We start from the raw sequence: 18,865 nt of genomic DNA, 5'->3' as shown, positions 1-18,865 counted from the left end.
TGCGGCTAAACGTCGCACAACAACACATTTCTGTTTCTTCTTTAATGCCGGGAGACGCGTTCGATTACACAATGAATCCAGAACGACAACAAACAGAGAAGAGAAAGCCACCATTGGTTACTGAGTCGATTGATACTGCAGCGTTCGAACAGCCGATTCAGACCGAAGCCGATCAACCCGTCTGATAATGAGGCCGAGATACTCAACTTGCTTTGCCTGGAGGCCACTTTTGCAAAAAGACAGGAGGTCAGGGGCCAGTCACAGCAGCCCCATGCAATTTTCTAGGATTTAAGGAAATTTCTAGGATATGAAGACATTTCTCTGGTTTAAGGACTTTTCTCAGATTTTAGGACATTTCTAGGATTCTAGAACATTTCTTGAATTTAAGGGCATTTCTAGGATTGTAGGACATTGCTAAAATGTTATCATGTATCCAGGATTTTAAGATTCATCTATGATTTTAGGACATTTCTAGGATTTCATGTAATTTCTTGGATTTTAGTCCTTTCTAGGATTCCCTGACATTTCTCAGATTTAGGACATTACTAGAATTTTAGGACATTCCTAGTATTTAAAGACATTTCTAAACATTTAGCATGCATCGAGGATTTTAGGACATTTCCAGGACTAGGATGTTTATCTGTTTATCTCCATCTTTAAGGACGTTTCTATGATTTTAGGATATTACTCGGAGTTTAAAATGTTTCTAGGATTTTAGGGCAGTTGTAAGATTTTAGGAGGTCTCTCGGATTTTAGACCTCTGACACTATTTTTAATAAACGAACTCTATCGTGATGCTGTTTTATGCACTCTGGCACCTTATGTAAACAAAAAGTGCAAAATCTGTTACCAGTGGGAATCACTTCATTTTTTTTTTTTTTTTGTGAATTAGAAAAAGGTTGCGGGGCCACCTGACAGCCTATCAGGGACCAGATCTTTGCCCGTGAGCTGTAAGTTGAGTATCACTGCATGCTGTAATAAAAGTCAACCTGAACGTTGTTGGAGGCCATTGCTGCATCATTAAATAATCAAGCGATAAATCAATCAATAAATAGATCAATAAATAGTTACTCATGATTGTAACACTCTAATATACAGTATATTTCAAGGTTTATCTGTGATTACTTCCACTATTTACATTAGCACAATATATACTGCACACACACATCGCACATGCAGGTCACACACACACATACACACTCCGCCTTGTACAAACACATACACACCTAAAGGAAATCTACAGTGACGTCGTTCCCAGATCACTTCTGTCAATGTTTTACAGGTCCAGTCACAGAAATCATACAACACTCACATCATCAACACTTAGGTGCTCTGGTTTCTCACACTTGTGCATGAAGAAGAATAAGACCGGCTGCGTCAGTATTGATACAGTATTGTACACTGTTTCATGTTTTGTGTGTATTTCTCAGGGCCGCGCAATAAGGATACAGTTGTTATAGTCAACTTGTGCGATAAATACATCGTGAAAGGCTGCGATGTTAGCTGGGGAGTTAGCTGAATATTTGGATAATAATACAGTATTTGCAGATATCACAAAGTCTGCCATAAAAAGATTATTTCAGAGGCCTGTGATCAATATCAGATGATATCAGTAAATAACCGTTTTGACATTTTCTTGATTGTTTACCATTATCTTCCTGACGACAGACTGCGAGCATTATTTGAAGGTTCAGGAAGAAGCCGTGCTTGGATGCGGTGGTGATATGGATCTGTGATTGGAATTTAAATAATTTTGTATCTTGTGATGACGATATGCATGAATGTTTTCACTTTGCATCAGTAATACCGGATTGTTGATCATTAAATCGAACGGCTAAAACATGTAATACTAACCGAGTTTGGTCATTCAATATACTACATGTATCTGAGAGGAAAGTTTACATAATAAGGTATCAGAACAGGAATGGATTGGTGTTTTTGTTTACGGTCTCACCCAAAACGCTGCCTGGGAGCACCTGTGGCTGGACGGGGACTCCCCCTCCGGCCTGTGGAGTGGAACCTCCCAAATGAGCCGCTCCTGCTTGGTGACTCCCTCCAAAGAAACTGGACTGAGCCACCCTTGCTCCCAAAAAGATAGGATCTGCCAAAGGATTCCCCACCAGAGATCCAGACTGCACCAATCCTCCACATGGGGGGTTAAATCCAATTTGTGGACTCCCTCCCACAGAGATGGATTCTACCATTCCATTTCCTGAACCCGGGGGAGCCACCTGAGCTGCCTGAAGCATATTTAAGCCTGAATGACACGCTCCAATGGCTCCAAAATTGGGAGAGGGTGCACCAAAGGAGGGAGTGAAGGTGGAGCCAAAAGGACCATAGTGAGGGGTTGATGCTTCAGGAGGAGCCACCCCTGCAACAGCCCCTGAGCTGACCCCTGGGCCAGATGTCATGCCCCTGAAAGTGCCTGGGAAATTAGGAGGAGTAACAAGGAGGACGGAGGGACGAGGGTAAGGAGGGAGGGATGTAAAGTTTGAAGTATTCCAGCAGAGAGAGAATGCACCAAAGCAGAGAGAGGGGTGAGAAGAGTTAAACAGCTGCTGGTTAATATACACTAGTCTCTATACTAAAACTTCAATAGATCACTAATGCTCAGACACACACACACACACACACACACACACACACACACACAACATCTACACACTGTACAACGAGACCACAGGAGAGAGGGGTTTGGGTAAAACACATTGAAGCTTTTCCATACAAACCTACTGATAAATATTTGTCACTCACACTGTTACCACCCCCCTTTCCCTCTGGACTGAATAGTCGTGGAATACTTTGAGTAATCACAGGGAATTACTGGTTTTTTAATGTCTTTGTGATTTTCCAGTCTTTGAGGTTGATCATGCAGCCTTTCGAATCACCACAAATATTTCCACACGTCGTCAAAAACGATGCTTTTCACCCAGAGCGAGGCGTTCTCTCTGTCCTTACCGATGGCTTGTGTCTGGGCGACGGGCGCGTTGACGAGGGGGCGCTGTTTGGGTTTGGGGTTAGAGGAAAAAAGATCGTCCAAGTCGACGAGCGACGCCCCCGCGGAGCCCAGAAATGAACGAGTCTTCTCTTCCTGTGCCGCTCGCTTCCCTGCAATACAATAAAGGTCCAAATCTACTCTAAAAGGTGTTTTCTTTTGAGGGGGCAGGTAAGGGAGGAAGAGAGAGCAAAGCGGAAGAGAAGTTTAGTTTGGTTACGGTTGTTAGCTAGCTGCTGGCTGATGGGAGGATGGAGGCGAAATGGAAAAAAACGGTCACACATGCGGAAACATAAATGGACACAAATAAATTAACACAAACAAGTTATTAGAGTTGCTTTTCTCAGCTGGCATTGACTTCTATTGATTAAAAACAAGCATACATTTTAGCAGCGGAGGAAAGATTTAGTTGATTAAATCAGAGCGGGGCCTTTTTAATTTATGAGCACAAAGCAGACAATATGGTTTTCACTCCCATGAATAATGGATGCAATTCAGAAGGAGTGTGAAGTGTGATTTACCTGTCCCATTGCTCGGCGCACCCCAAGGATCACTTTTTTTAGATGCACCATCTCCAAAGGGGTCACTAGACGGGGAGGAGGCTGAGGGAGGCGCAGGTGATCCCCACGCATCATCTGTGCTAACCGGAGCTGCAGCTAAACAGGGATACAGAGCAGAAAGGCTCAGACAGGATGAAAATCAAAAAATGTGATGAAGTACTCTGAAAATGAGGTTTGCTTATTAGCTTTTTAAAGAGGTTTCATCACACACACTTTTTTTAGGGTGGTCCAAGCGGGGCACTAGCTTATGCAGGAGTGGCATGAAATATGGGTGCTGCCTTTAAACACACATCCATTCAATTCAGTTTTTATGAATACCTGAATTTATACATTTTAATTGAAAAAACCCAAATCATTTTGGACAAAAAGCAGAGAAGATTGCATTTTTGTCAAGAAAGTCATTTTTGAGAGCAAAGTCATTTTCATGTTGACATTTTTTGTTGATTTTGAATTTTACAACAACAAAACTGAAAATAATATTCTATATGAGGTGTAGTTGAACTAAGATGTCAGGAAGCACCACAGCCTTTAGAACAGTCCCCAAGCAACAGCTTTGTTGCAAACTCTACATATTTGCATATTGTTCTATTTGTTGGGATTTGACAGGAATCATACATATATACATATCACTTTATTTTTTCAACATAACCAGATGCAGGAGGGGGTTGTGTGTGTCCCACTTTAAACGTGGGAACACACTTAAAACAGGCAACAGACTCCAGCAGACCAGAGCCATACGTGGCTCTACAGTAGATTAGTATGCCTTTCTATCACGTTCAGTGTCACAAACATAAAACAGAAAACAGGGCAGTGAACAGTAGAAAGCACCATGAAAGCTAGTGAAAATGCTAAGGTGGTTACATCTTTTTATATTTCTTATTTATTCTGTCTCTTCAAACAACTTTTTGGAAAGGAGTAAAAGAGGTTAACTTTAGCATGTCCGTCAGGGTCTTATGTTTCTGTTACTGCTGACTGGAGCCAATCTGAGCCCATGAATGTCAAGTGTAACCTTTCCTATTTGTACAAAAGCCAAATGTTGGTGTTTTTTGTCAAGTGGGAAAGGGGCTTTACTCAGAGTCCTTGCCATGTCACCAAGGAAATATCACCACAGTTGTTGTAAGTGATGCTTGACGGTTTGTAGTAGGTCAACTACTTGTGCCTTCAATACTCTCTCTAGATATTTCAACAGCCCAACTACCCTATACTGTCCCACTGGGATGATTCGTGGTGAGACAAGGGTTACCTCCCTTCAATATATGATCACAATCAAAGCTCTGATGACACCTGAGCAACTTCCATTAGCTAAAGAAAGTCCTGGGATAAACTACTTCATGAACCTTTAGTTAAGAAACATTTATTTTTTAGTTTCATACCTGGGGCTCCCCATGGGTCATCGTCTGGTTTGGATGAATCCCCAAACCCATCAGAAGGATCAACGGGTGAGGTGGCACTTGTCCCGTCACCCCAGGGATCTCCGCTCGTTGTTTCCTTTGGAGTTGAAGGTGCCCCCCAGGGATCTGACCCGGTGGCAGGTGGAGAACTAGCAGGGGCTCCCCATGCATCTGCACCGCCTTGAGGTGAGCTCACCGGAGGGGCATTGAAGGGATCCGAGGCATCATCTTTCGGAGGACTGGATGGCGCAGCAAATGGGTCCTCTTTTGGGGCCACTGCTGGTGCAGCAAAAGGGTCATCTTTAGTGGTTTTGGATGGTGCAGCGAAGGGATCGTCTTTGGGTGGTGATGTTGGTGCAGTAAAAGGGTCGTCTTGCGTAGGTTTAGTTGGCGCAGAGAAAGGATCTTCTTTAGGTGGTGTTGTGGTAGCCGTGAAGGGGTCGTCTTTAGAGGATGCTGGTGCTGCAAATGGATCTTCTTTAGGTGGTGTTGATGCTGGTGCAGTGAAGGGATCATCTTTTGGGGTACTGAATGGGTCATCTTTTGGGGCATTAAAAGGCTCATCTTTTGGAGTGTTAAAAGGGTCATCTTTTGGAGCATTGAAGGGATCATTTTTGGGAGCACTGAAGGGATCATCTTTTGGAGCACTGAAGGGGTCACCTTTTGGAGCATTGAAGGGATCATCTTTTGGAGCACTGAAGGGATCATCTTTTGGAGCATTGAAGGGATCATCTTTTGGAGCATTGAAGGGATCATCTTTTGGAGCATTGAAGGGATCATCTTTTGGAGCATTGAAGGGATCATCTTTTGGTGCACTGAACGGATCATCTTTTGGAGTATTGAACGGATCATTGTTAGACGAACTGAAGGGATCTGGTTTATCTTTTGGTGCGGCAAATGGATCTTCCTTGTCTTTGGGTGCATTGAAGGGGTCTGAAGTGTCTTTTGGCGTGTTGAACGGGTCATCTTTTTTCGCACTAAATGGATCGGATTCATCTTTTGGTGCTGCAAAAGGATCTTCTCCATTCTCAGCAAATGCATCTTCATCTGTTTTCGGTGCTGAAAATGGATCTTCATCAGTTTTAGTTGGAGCCCCCCAAGGATCACTGCTGGCTGCTTTTTCAGTGGTATCGGGTTTTGCGGGTGTGCCCCATGGATCTGTGGCTTCTTTGGGTTCTTTGGGAGCTCCCCATGGGTCTGGTTTTGCCTCCTCCTCTTCCTCTTTCTCTTTCTCTTGTCCCCAAGCACCTTTAACTTCACCACCTTTGCCAGCATCCTCCCATTTCAGCTCATCTTCACTCATCTTGGCCTAGGACAGTGCAATTGTGAAATTATTTCAGGAAACACAAACACTTACTACTGTTTTCATTAGTGGTGCAACTAAACCTATCCTGTTGACACACCAAATCAAACTATTTTTTTAAGCTTAGTGATAGACTGCAATTAGGTTGTGAACAACTCCAAGCTGTTCTCATGCACTGTTCTTACGTATACCTACAAAATGTAATGCACCAGAATTTCTATAACCGTCATAATTGGAAGGGCTGATATCAGGTGACTAATGCACTAATGACAATTAAGAAGGAAGTAGTATAATAAGCAAAAGTCCACGTAAAGCATAAATGTAGTGAGAAAACCTGGATACAGCATGGAACCCAGTTCATTCCTATGAAAGCTGCTCAGTTGCTGTATTTTTACAGTATGAAAGTACCTGGATCTTCTGCATTACGGGGCCCAAAGGGAGAGCGCACTAAAAACTTACAGAGACCTTTATGTGTCTTAAAAAAAGGCAGTTGATAATAAGTCGGTAAGTGAGACTACATCTTGCCATCAACCCGAACCGCTCCAAAGACAGCTTGACAACTTCTGGTGATTGCATTTAGGCTTAAAAAATCCTAAAAGTTGTGTTTGTTAAGATTATCTTGCTGAACAAAACTTCTAAGTATCATTAATGTTTATTTACCACAGAGCTTATTTTCTGCAATGATCCAAAATCCAATAGAAAAATCCCGTAGGCTTCTTGATGAGGGAACCAGGGCAACATTAGCTTCCATGTTGGCCTAAAGAAAAATGTCATCCCTGAGGCACTCCAAACTCCATTATTTGACTAAAACTTTGGCATCGAAAAACGATGTAGAGGTTGCTGAGACTTTGTCAAAGGGTTGCTGACATAACTGTATGGTTGTTTTTAAACATATTACTTTTATGTTTTTATTTAACCATTTATTGTTATTACATTGGTGTAGTCTTCATGCTATTGTGTCCACTTGCTGTAACTGAGCACTGTACTTGGTTTACGCTTACCCGTCTCTCTACTTCTTTCTTCTCTGCTTCCTGTTTGAGACGCTCTTCTTTGCGGGCATTGAAGGAAGCAGTCAAGTCGGCCACTGAGGGTATGTTGTCTAAGGACGGAAGCCCAGAGGCCCCGGGAACATAGCATGGCTTGTAATTTGGATCCTTGATGGCGTCTGTGGATGAGGCTGGTTAGAAGGGATGGAAAAAGGAGATTGAATGAGATTTGTACAAGGGACATAGACAATTTTAGAGAATTATATACAAATGATACAGTTAAAACAATAGGTATTTAGCACGAATACAAATATATGCCATAAGGGCTCACCAGCAGAACCTTTTGACGTCTTCTCTCTGGTCTTAAAGGCAAAGTCTCTCTCCTCCTTTAGTTTTTCATCGTCCTCCATAAGAACAAGGACAACCTTGGCCTTCTCTCTTACATTTACACCCTGCAACAAATATTAGACTTTGATTTGACTCTGACCATTAGAGAAAAATCCCATCCAAGCCTTAGAGACAAACCCCAAATAGTACAAATCTGTTCAGTTTGAAAATGTCAAGCATTGTTGCCCTGCAAAGCTTTTACATTAAAGAACTCTTATATTTTTTTGTGACACAAAACTCAGTCTGAATCTGTTTTCATTCTTTAATTGTGAACTTGGCCTGGAGGTTAAAACCAGTATGATGATATGGCTATTGTTGCGTCAATAATACATAACCTTGATGCACAGCACACAACCTTTAAATGGATACTAAAAGTATCACCTGATCTTTGCCATCCTTTTCAACAAAGCGATACTCTGTGAGGGCTTTGACAATGTAGATGTTGTCTTTCATTTTCAGAAGCACGCGATCGTCACCGGTTTTTAATAGGTACTCCAGCAGTGTGAGGGACTGGTATGAAAAAAAAGCATGACAATTAACAAATTTATGTGATACAACGATGTACATGGATGAAACAAAAGAGAAATGACAATCCGTAGAATTCAATCAGCATTTTTTTTGTCTGTTTTCCATAAAATTACAGCATTCACAGGACAAGACAACAAAGACAAACAAAATTTGTGTAAAATCCAAGGTTGGGTAGGAAAGGACCGACAATATGCAAAACCTTTAAAACATGCAAGGCTTGTAGTGACACTAGTGTAACTGATGTGCCAATATAAAGTCACAATGGTCTGTTATGTCACCTTGTTGGTGATACCAGTAACTTAATAGCAGATATGTGGTGCAGTTTACATCTTTACTAAAGGCCAGATAAATAAATCATATTGTGGTGGAACAGACGCTTCTCTAGAAACATCACCAGAAAAAGTTTTTTTTTCTATGGTACGGCTTACCTAGCGTGCGCTCTGTTCTTGCAACGGGCAGAGTGTTTTGTTTTTTTTTTAGTATTTTTTAGAAGAAATTTGTCAATACCCTACTTAGTCAGGGTAGCCAATAAAATAAAGAAATTGAAGGGCTTTACTACTGAGAGCGAGTAAGACCCAATGTAAGGGGTAAGATTAGTTTGTTTATGTTTTTCCATTAATCACATTTGAGCTGCCCAGTTGTGCACGATTCCCCACTCCACAGGCACACTGCACTGTTGTGCTTTGTCAAGGCGTTTTTGAAGCAGCTGCATCTCGGTGTGTTCGGGTCCTATTGATTTATTGTTTTACACCAGGAATATGTAGATCATGTTGGTGACATGTTATGTACAAAGGAAAGCTACTGATGAATCTTTGGGTGACCTTATTAGCCTTAATAATCACAATCTATACGCCACCTATCTGAGATACCACAGAGGACTCTGGTGCTACAGCTCCCCATCAGTCTGTTCAAATAATAGGTGTATTTGAAAATGTCCTGTGTCTATACTGAACTCTTAAGGTTGTCATAACAGCAAAACAATAATGACTGTTTGAAATGTAATTTTACCACAGTCTTGTTACATAATACACTCTTGTTATCGATACCTTGTGGATGTGTCTCCAGTTCTTGTCGTCTTTCAGCCGCTTCCAGAGCATCGTCATGATCTCATTGCAGGCCACAACGTTGTAGGTCAGATCAGAGAGGTCAGCCATCTGAGTGCTGGATGGGCCCCATGGATCATTAGACGTCGCCTCTCTCACCTGCAAAAGCAGCAAAACATGAACTGTCAGTGTGTAGAAATACAATTCTGTCGATCAAATATCAGAGATGCCAGCTTGTGACAAACAGGTTCACAGTTATGAATCTTAGCACCGATTTAGGTGTAGCAAGTCATCTTTCCATCATTACATTTTGTTGTGTTAACAAAAATGTTAAGTAATCTGTTCTGCCTGGTTTTTACTGATTATGTTTCATCAGGTCGTTTGTTTTATGTGTTTGTTTTTGGGGTTTTTATTTTTGCTCTACTTGTTCCATTTTGTTTTATTCTTATTTTTTTTAATTTCCTCTATGTGTACAGCTGAAATGTTTTTCATTGTAACTCCTTTTTCTTTGTATAAAACACTTATAATGTACCTCCATACATTAATTGTTATGTTACTCAACATTATTCTCAATATTGTTTTTTTAAAATGCAGAATTCATGCAAATAAATCAGGCAATGTTAAGACATACAAAGAAAAAAGATCCCCTGCAATAAAGATCAATACAACAGATTTAACATTAAAGTAGTTTTGGCAACTGTATAGCCTGAAGTTTGCACTGAGGCAAATTAAACCAATTAGAGTAATACATATAAAAGAATAGACAAAGGACAATTTAAGATCACAATAATGACAGTATTCAAATAATTAAAAAAATATTTTTTTAGTAGTAGAAACTGGATGGTATGTGAATTTAGAAGAAGAAATGCAGATTTGTTACATGTATTGTTTGGCTGACACAGAAAACAAGTTTTATTTTGTTTTCTACTGCACTTTTTATATGGAACTGTCCCCATTTTTGTTTAGCAAAATAAAATCAGATATAAGTTTTGTTCATATGGATGATTCACAAAGATTAAGGTTATTTACATATAAAAACATTTGAATTAGTTTGTTATCTGGAGAACGAATGGGAGATGACAAAACAAACTCTTTATCTTTATTTTAAAAGTGTAGATTTGTAAAATGTATTTTGCACTGTACAATTCATTTATTATTTTGTAACTTAAAACTTTTTCTTTTTTTTTTCTGATGTCACTGATTGAACTGCAGTCCTCTGATCCTCACCTTGACCTCAGCCTCAGAGTAGTTCTGGACCAGGTTTTGAGCTTTTGTCGTCGGAGCATAGAGGACGTCATGGTGTCTGGGAGGGAGGTGGGGAATCAAACCACCGGGATCTGATTCAAAAGAAAACTTTTGAACAAGGCTGCATGTTTACAGAGAAAAATGATCTATTTACACGCATGCATACACATAATGAAACATCACAAAAATCTGACATACCTATTATAAAGTCTGTGCTGTGAGAGATTTTTGTTTATGCTGTCTGAGTTCTGGCTCAGTGAGCGTACATCCTGCTGCTCTCTCCTCCTCCTGACTGCATTGACTTGTCTCAGGATGTCAGAAACCAGATCCCGCAGCTGCAGGGAGGAACCAGTCAACATTAAAAAGAGCTGAGGCATTGGTTCAGACTGGGTGACAATGGCAAGCAGACACATATGCACCGCAAACACAGACTAGAGGTGTGCCTGCACCTGCTGCATGTGTCAGTTTGTCATCACCACTGCGACAAACACAGATCCTCTGCTAGGTTAGCTTTGCTGCTAAGCTACAAGCTAGTTAGCTGCCAGCATCCTGGGGCTGATGTGAGCAAACAGCAGCTAAATCCTCATTTACAGCACAGCTGGGTGATCACTGTGAGCACTATCAGCTGTAAGGAAACGTGCTTCGCACTGAAGTGTCTGTGAGGATTCACAGTTCGTGTTTTCAGGACCTCGGAGAGCGACTGAAGACGGCCAGCAGCAGCCGTCAATATGGCTAACGGCCGGACGCTGCTGCCAAGCTGCTGAGATCAGCGTCAACACGAGACTTTAGCGAGCAAATTAAGGGTTAAATGCCAAGAAACACCCGCTGATATTAGTTTATAATTACAACAACTGGCCAAACGTCATTTTCTGTATTAAATGTGCGTATTTGAAGCAAAAATAAAAAGACTAACCCTGAGTGGATCTTCAGGAATCTTCGAGGAGACGACACGACGGCGGTTTCCGCTTCCGCAGTTTTCAGCACCTGCAAGTCCACGCCCCCTCACGATTTATATTTATTTTTATTTTTTTTATTTTTTAGCTTAATACATATTTCTGTCAACCAGTTATAACTCTTTTGTCGTGAAATTGAAAAATAAATTACCAGAAGAAACCTTTCCATATAACATACAATAAGGGTTTTTATTCCCTGCTAGAGATGAAAATTACCTGAAATAATGTGGATATTAACAATTTAATTTTATTTTTTTTTTCATTTTTTCCTGTTCTGTCTCTTTTATTGTTACAGTGAAAAATGAATTACCAGATTTTTTTTCTTATAAAATACCATAAGAAAGCATTTTCATAAAATAAGTTTATCTTTTAAGTTCTGTCTTTTATATCGTGAAACTGAAAAATAAACTAGCCGTAATATTTTTTTCATACAAAATGCAACAAGAAAGTGTTTTGGTAGGCTATTTATTTATTTATGCTATTTGTTTATATTATGTTTCAGTTACATACTCATTTCTGTCAACCGGTTCTGTCTATTTTTATCATGAAACTGAAAAAATACAAGAAATATTTATTTTCGTATAAAATACAATAAATAAGCATTTTATTTACATAAAATAAAATAAGAAAGAATTTTGGTTTTTATATATTTTTATTTTATTTGTTAATTTTATTTTCAGCAAAATACACATTCATTCCATTGTGAAATCGAAAAAGAAATTTACAGAAATATTACATTTTATATGTTTCGTATTTAATACAATAAGAAAATATTTGAAACCAACGAACATTTTAAAGGAAAAAAGGAAATGACCAAACATTTTAATTAAAAAACCTACAGTGAGCTTAAAAAAAAAAAATTAACAAATAAATAAATAAATAAATAAAATGAAAACAACAACATGGTAAAATAGTCGTATGTCTCTCCCTTTGCACAAAAAAAACATATAAATTCCTACCCTGTGCTTAAAAAAATATTTGACTTGCAGCTCCTCCTTCCCTCTCATAAATAACGAACAGTCCCTAAAGCAACATTTCTGATGTATTTGGGTTACCGAGTGAGCTTCATTCAATGGGTCCTGCTGCACGACACACACACACACACACACACACACACACACACACACACGAATAAATGAGTCACAACCGCGACTCCCACATCAATAACAGTTGAATCAAGATGGCGGCCGAGGGCGAGTACGAGTCGATCCTGTGCGTGAAGCCCGATGTCAACGTTTATCGCATCCCGCCGCGAGCTTCAAACCGCGCGTACAGGTAAAACGAACAGCCGCCGGTGGTTTAACGGCGCCGTTAAACATGCGTTTACGGCGTTTGGTGTCGCTCGGTGGGGGCATTTCACTTTCGCCGCTCGCTGCCGTATAACACGCTTTTTTGCAGTCACGAATACGGATCTTTTTTGCGCGGTGTGTTTGTTACGAGGGTGAAAGTCCGCTGCTGTGAGAGCGCGGTAACGCTCTGGATCGTTGTCTGGTTCTCGGTCGTTGGAGCCGGTGAGCTGTCAGATGTGACGGCGGGGATTTGTCATCATGCCGGGTCGATGCGGGCGGTTTGCCAGGACAGTTGAGTCGTTTCTGTGACAGCTTGGATGTCCTCTTTACACAGTGACACTGTTAGATTAGACAGAGGAAAAAAACCTTTACAGGGTTTCAGGTGTCTGAAGAGATTTTTTTTAAAGGAGGTTTTCATTATAAATTAAAACTTTGTGTCTTATTTATTAACTTTTGTAGGCCTTTGTATTGTTGTGTAAATTGCAGCATAAAAAACAAAACTAAACCCCTAGTATATAATTTTTTTTTTTTTTTTTTTTTATTTTTTTTTAGCAATTATAGACTTTTACACACTTTACATACTCATCATAGTGTACATATTTTCCATATTTTAAAGTTTTACATACTGAAATTGTAGCTTAATGCATATATTTTCATTTTATATTTTTACTTTTGCACATATTTTATTTTATATTTTCATTTATGTCTTTATTTCATTTTATAGTTTTACTTAATTCTTATTTCAACATTTCTTCTTTTCTGCACAAAAACGGAAAAAAATAAAAGAGGAAAAAAGAAGATGACTTAAACATTATCAAAAATAACTGACAAATAATTTTCTGTCAATCGTCTAATTGATTATTTGACTAATGCTTCAAGCTGGACTTGTATAAGCTGTTGGGTAGATGAATTTTCCACAAAACACTATATTTTATCAAGTCCTCTTGTGTTTTGTTATGCAAATAATTATTTTGTAACCAGTAACTTAATCGATCAGATAAATGTAGTGCAGTGAACAATTCAGTATTTCCCTTTGTAATGTAGTTGAATAAAAGTATAAAGCAGAACGAAAAGGAAAGACTTAGGTAAAGTACAAGTACTTCAAATTTATGCTTAAGTGCAATGCTTGAGTACATGTATTTAGTTACATTTCAACACTGTATATATAGTAAAATTAGTATCTGTGATAAATCTGAAGGGACACACGATGATTAAAGGGATGAATGAGATTTAAATAAATAAATAAAAACATGTAGCAACTCTTCTTTTACACTTCACCACCGGATACTTTCAGTTCTTCAAGCCTCTAAAAATTAGTTTTGGGAAAAAAAACATGTTCTTTTTGACACAATACATTAATGTTCTGTTATTTTTGACACTTTGACGAGTGTAATTTCAGCCTGACCTCCTGTTCGTCTGCAGGGCAGCTGACTGGAAGCTGGACTCTCCAGACTGGTCTGGTCGAATGAGGATCACAGCGAAGGGAAAGGTGGCGTTCGTCAAACTGGAGGACACAAGTCTCAGGTGTTGCTTCATCGTGACATCCACTGACATTACAGCATCGCCTAATGTTTATATGTCTCAAATATACTGTAACCCCCAGAGACTGATTAACCCTCTGAACCCTGGAAAAACTGGTTTGATTTCTTTTTCTGTTTCTCCAAAAACTTGAGAGGGAGGCAATGAGCAACGAAAGAGGAAATGAACCAAGTATGAGAAAGAAATTTATATAAAAAAAAAAAAAAAACAAGAAAATTACCCTTTTGTAAATAATTAAATGAGTACAAAATAGGCTAATAATAATAAAACAAGGGAATGAGCTGTAAAAAAAATGCTTAAAATGTTATTAATAATAATAATAATAATAATGATTAATAAAAAGTACAAGACAAAATACCTGGATGACAGACAAATACCTGGAAATTAGCAAAAAAAAGTGCTCTCAAAAATTCTATAATTTTGTGAAAATGATTTTAAATATTTAAATTCATGATTTTTCCTTTGGCATTTCCCCTATAGCCTTTGAAAAAATTTATTGAATCTCCTTTTTTTATTTTTGCAATTTGAGGAACATTTCTTATGTAGTTGCTCATTGCCTTTTTCCTCATGTTTTTATGACAGAAATAACTTCAAGGTTCAAAGGTTTAAATACTTGTATCCTGCAGGGGAGCTGTTTGCCCAGGCACCAATTAAGGAGTATCCCGGTGTTGCGGTGGAGACGGTCAGCGACTCCAGCCGATACTTTGTTCTGCGGATACAAGACGACAACGGTGAGGATGTGCACTGTAAAACTTGCCTTTTTTACCCCAAAATGCCCTAAATCCCCTCTAAAACTGTGAATCTGAAAACCTCAACATCATGTCCTGTCTGCAGGTCGCAGTGCTTTCATAGGAGTTGGTTTCGGGGACCGAGGGGACGCTTTTGATTTCAATGTGGCTCTGCAGGACCATTTCAAGTAAGCATTGACCGCGTGGTTTCAGCGTGAAATAGTGATTCATTTTTCTACGTAAAATTAATGCAATGACATCACTGTCACACTTTTAACACATGGAGAAGTACATTTACAGCAGGGATACTCAACTTGCTTCGGGGACACTTTTTAATTAAATGACAGGAGGCAGTCAGAGCAGCCCCGTACACGTTTCAAAGAATTTAGGACATTTCCAGGATTTTAGGATGTTTCTGGAATTGTAGGACAATTCTCAGATTTCAGGACGTTCAAAGGATTCAAGGACATTTCTAGGTTTTTTTTTATGTTTCCAGGATTTTAGGAAACTTTAGGATTTTAGGATGTTTCTAGGATTTTGGGACATTAGGGGCTAAACTAGGAGGGGGTGCGGGGGATCCTCCACAGGCATTTTTTGTGGTTAATAAGCTCTATTTTGATGCTGTTTTATCCACTCTGGCACCTTATGTATCCTAAAAGTACAAAAATAATTCCCAGTGTTTATTTGTCATTTTTTTATTGTGAATTAGAAAATGACTGAGAGGCCACATTTGGTCCACTGGCCGTAAGTTGAGTATCACTGATTTACAGCAGTAAACCCAGGACTGGACGTCATAATGCATGCTATCTTTAGATGAGATCGTAAGCCTGTCTTGCATTTCCCCAGCTCATGCCAAACCAAAATGCTGCCTCTGAGATATACAGAGGCAGCAGCATTTTGAGGAAAGCTGCATGCTGTATTTTTTCCTGGAAGCTGCTGAGATGCATCGTTTATTTCTGGATCTGCGCTGATGGTTTGTATATATGTGTGTCTCTCAGATGGGTGAAACAGGAAAATGAACTCAGTAAAAGCGCCCAGCTCGGTGATTCAGGACCAAAACTGGACTTGGGCTTCAAAGAGGGACAGACCATCACACTCAACATAGGGGTAAGAACTTAAAAATGTCCAGCTTTTATAACATTTTCAAAGTGTTTTTAAATAAAATTCATCTGTTGGCGGGTGTAGAAAGTAGTTCAGTTACCCTGAAAGTAGTCAGAATAAATCAGAAATTACACATTTATGTAACTGGCTTTTTAGAAAGGACTTTATAAATCAAAAATAAAACACAAAATTTTAATAATTCTAATTAATTATTTTTATTTTAAATGTATAATTATAATAATTATGAACATAGTTTTATGGACATTTTTCTGGACAAATAACTAATCAGCTCTTTTTATTGTTACATTTTACTTCTTTCTTAAAATTTGTGGGACGTCTCTTGTTAAGTGGCTCACTGTCTTTTTCCACATATTTTCGAGTGAAGTCAAATAAATAAGCTAAATGTTATGTAAACAAACTGGCAGGTAAAAGCGTAAACATCCCTAGATTCCTTCGCGAACATCTCAGACGTCATTTTTCTTTTCTGTGTTTAGCAAGGTAAAAAGAGGGACAAACCCCGCCCACAAGGCTCAGGTGGGTTTGGACTCCTCCCACCGCCACCTGGAGGCAAGATAGCCCCTCCCCCCTCATCAGGCTCGTCCAATCACAACATCGTCCCCCAGACGGGAGACATGGCAACAGGTAGATGGCACAAATTGTAAATGTAAATCACTTTCTGTCATCAACATGCTCGTTTAATTTGAGCAAATAGAGCATCTTAACATCTTTGCAGTGCGTGGGGACCCGACTGATTTTTTGCATTAAGAATCTCTTTGCAGCTTTAACCTACAGCAATGACCTATATTCTTTATTAATTAGTTGCTTGTTAAATGAGTCTTATATTTAAGAGCTCCAGGCTGCAGAAAATGAAATGTGTGTCAGTTTTTTAAGCGCCGTTTAATGAGTCTGTCTCTCTGTGTCTCTGTGTCTCCGACAGGCTGCCTGCTGGAGCTGGACAGTAGTAACTCTAACACGGTGGTTCAGTCAAACGCTAGTTCAGATCTTTGGGGAGACTTCTCCGCTCCTGCAAGGTAAACGACTTCATTTCTTTTAATATACATGTCTGCTAAAAGTACGTGGACGCCCACATGTGACTCCCAGAAGCCTTTGTACACCGTGTTGCAACGTGGCTGCGCAGATTTGTTCCAATTTATCCAGAGGAGCATTAATGAGGTCCAAGCGTGACGCTGGGTGATGAGGCCGAGTTCATCTTAAGGGATCTGATGGGGGTCGGGATTCTTAGTTAGTTCTTAGCTTCATTCTGCTGCAACTTTTCTCTGAAATGTTCTGAAGTGGTTTTGTTGCAAAGCTTTGATCTGTTCTGGGCTTTACAGATAAAATGGTGATCATATAGATAAAAAATAATAAAATAAGTAAGGGGAATTGATTGTTAAATAATGGAAGATCTGACAGTGAAGGGTTAAAGTGTGTCATAGTTTGTGAGCAGCAAAATGTATGCAGAAATGACTGTCCATTTACTTTTGGCCATATAATGATTTAGGAAAAATGTTCACATTTTGTGCTTAGTATAGGTTATAATGTGAGTTTAAAATGGCACATTATTCATTTGTCTAAAGTAAAGTATGTTATTTTTGTAAAATATATCATCAGAAAACAGAAAAAAAGTAACACCAGTTTGTGTGTTTTCCAGCTCTGTTCCTCCTCCATCTCGACCACAGAACGCCGGAAACTGGATCCAGTTTTGAGTCGTCGGCCGTCCCGTCGGCCTCCATCTCACCTGCATCTGTGTCTGTAGCTTCCTGTGCATCACACCCACAGTAACTCCCACACACTGATCCCAAAGCCGAGACGTGAAACTCCACAGAGCTGTAGAAACACTTCATTCAGAGAGAATCTTTCAAATATTCTTGACAGGAAATGAAGCATTAATCTGTCTAAGCCATCACATGATATGAGCCATTTCCAAGTATATTCAAGGGCTATGTGTGACGTCCTGAGTAGCAGGTGTTTTCCTTTTCCGTGTCTGCGTCGCCTCCCCGGCAGATGGCTCTCTGAGCAGAGCTTTATCTCTGATCTGGAATGTTTTTGTCACTGCGACGGCTCCCCCCGCAGGCGCTGCACAGAGCTGCAACTCAACAAAAGGCTCCTGAGCTTTCTGTAACCTGCTGTGAAGTTTACTCAGTCAGACAGTTTCTTTATTGCGCTAAAATTGGCACTTAAATCTTTTTTTTTGTGCATCAGCCTTATTATTATCGGCTTTTTCATATATGTCCTGAAATGATTTTGCATTTACAGCAAAAGTGTTTCTAATTTATTTCAATACAAATCCTAAAGAAAAAACAGGTTGAGACCGATTAGAGTTTTTCACAAAGAAAAGTAGGATTTTTAGCCTGAACGTGGAATTAAAAGACTCGTCTCGTCCTCACACTGTGAACTGAGGAGCAGAACGACATTTTCCACACAACAAACAATTTCTGTATTTGAAACATCAGCTATAAGTCTAAAGTTTGGATTCATTACATAATGATATCATGTAAGATGCAAAATGTTTAGATTAGCTTTGCTTTATGGAAAAATTAACCCTTTGGATGGACATCAGCTTTGTTGTGCTGTGTTCAGATGCCTTTTACAAGCATTTAAACCTGAGACATTTGGTTTTTATTCCTTTTAAAAACATGGGAAAAAAAGGCAATGAGCAACTTAACAAGAAATGTCCTGCAAATTGAAAAAAGAAAAAGTAAAAGGTGAAAAGAAAATTGCTTGAAAATTATTAGAATATAATTATTAAAAAAATATGCACACATTTCTGAAATTATATTTTTAATTCTTATAATTATATATTTAAAAGTGTGTTAC

The 18,865-nt window shown here is 39.2% G+C and overlaps 2 protein-coding genes across 2 annotated transcripts; one reads left to right on the top strand and one right to left on the bottom strand.

Moving 5' to 3' along the window:
• Window positions 1-685: 685 nt before the first annotated feature.
• On the bottom strand, window positions 686-11,401 carry LOC121958276 (epsin-2-like). The gene is given in 12 exon segments (XM_042507164.1): window positions 686-2,425; window positions 2,959-3,108; window positions 3,517-3,651; window positions 4,929-6,255; window positions 7,251-7,426; window positions 7,567-7,687; window positions 8,004-8,132; window positions 9,197-9,352; window positions 10,421-10,462; window positions 10,465-10,530; window positions 10,637-10,773; window positions 11,352-11,401. Coding segments are annotated over 10 exon segments (2,775 nt in total). The 5' UTR covers window positions 10,492-10,530; window positions 10,637-10,773; window positions 11,352-11,401; the 3' UTR covers window positions 686-1,913.
• Window positions 11,402-12,571: 1,170 nt separating this feature from the next.
• On the top strand, window positions 12,572-18,567 carry necap1 (NECAP endocytosis associated 1). The gene is made up of 8 exons (XM_042506835.1): window positions 12,572-12,666; window positions 14,103-14,206; window positions 14,846-14,950; window positions 15,054-15,135; window positions 15,946-16,054; window positions 16,543-16,690; window positions 16,986-17,079; window positions 17,700-18,567. The coding sequence occupies exons 1-8, from the start codon at window positions 12,572-12,574 to the stop codon at window positions 17,752-17,754; spliced, it is 792 nt and encodes a 263-aa protein (XP_042362769.1). The 3' UTR covers window positions 17,755-18,567.
• The last annotated feature ends 298 nt before the right edge of the window (window positions 18,568-18,865 follow it).

This window comes from Plectropomus leopardus, chromosome 18 (assembly GCF_008729295.1).
Source record: "Plectropomus leopardus isolate mb chromosome 18, YSFRI_Pleo_2.0, whole genome shotgun sequence".
Taxonomy (NCBI): Eukaryota; Metazoa; Chordata; class Actinopteri; order Perciformes; family Serranidae; genus Plectropomus; species Plectropomus leopardus.
Note: the sequence above shows the minus strand (reverse complement) of the source record. Positions and strands in the feature narration are given on the sequence as shown.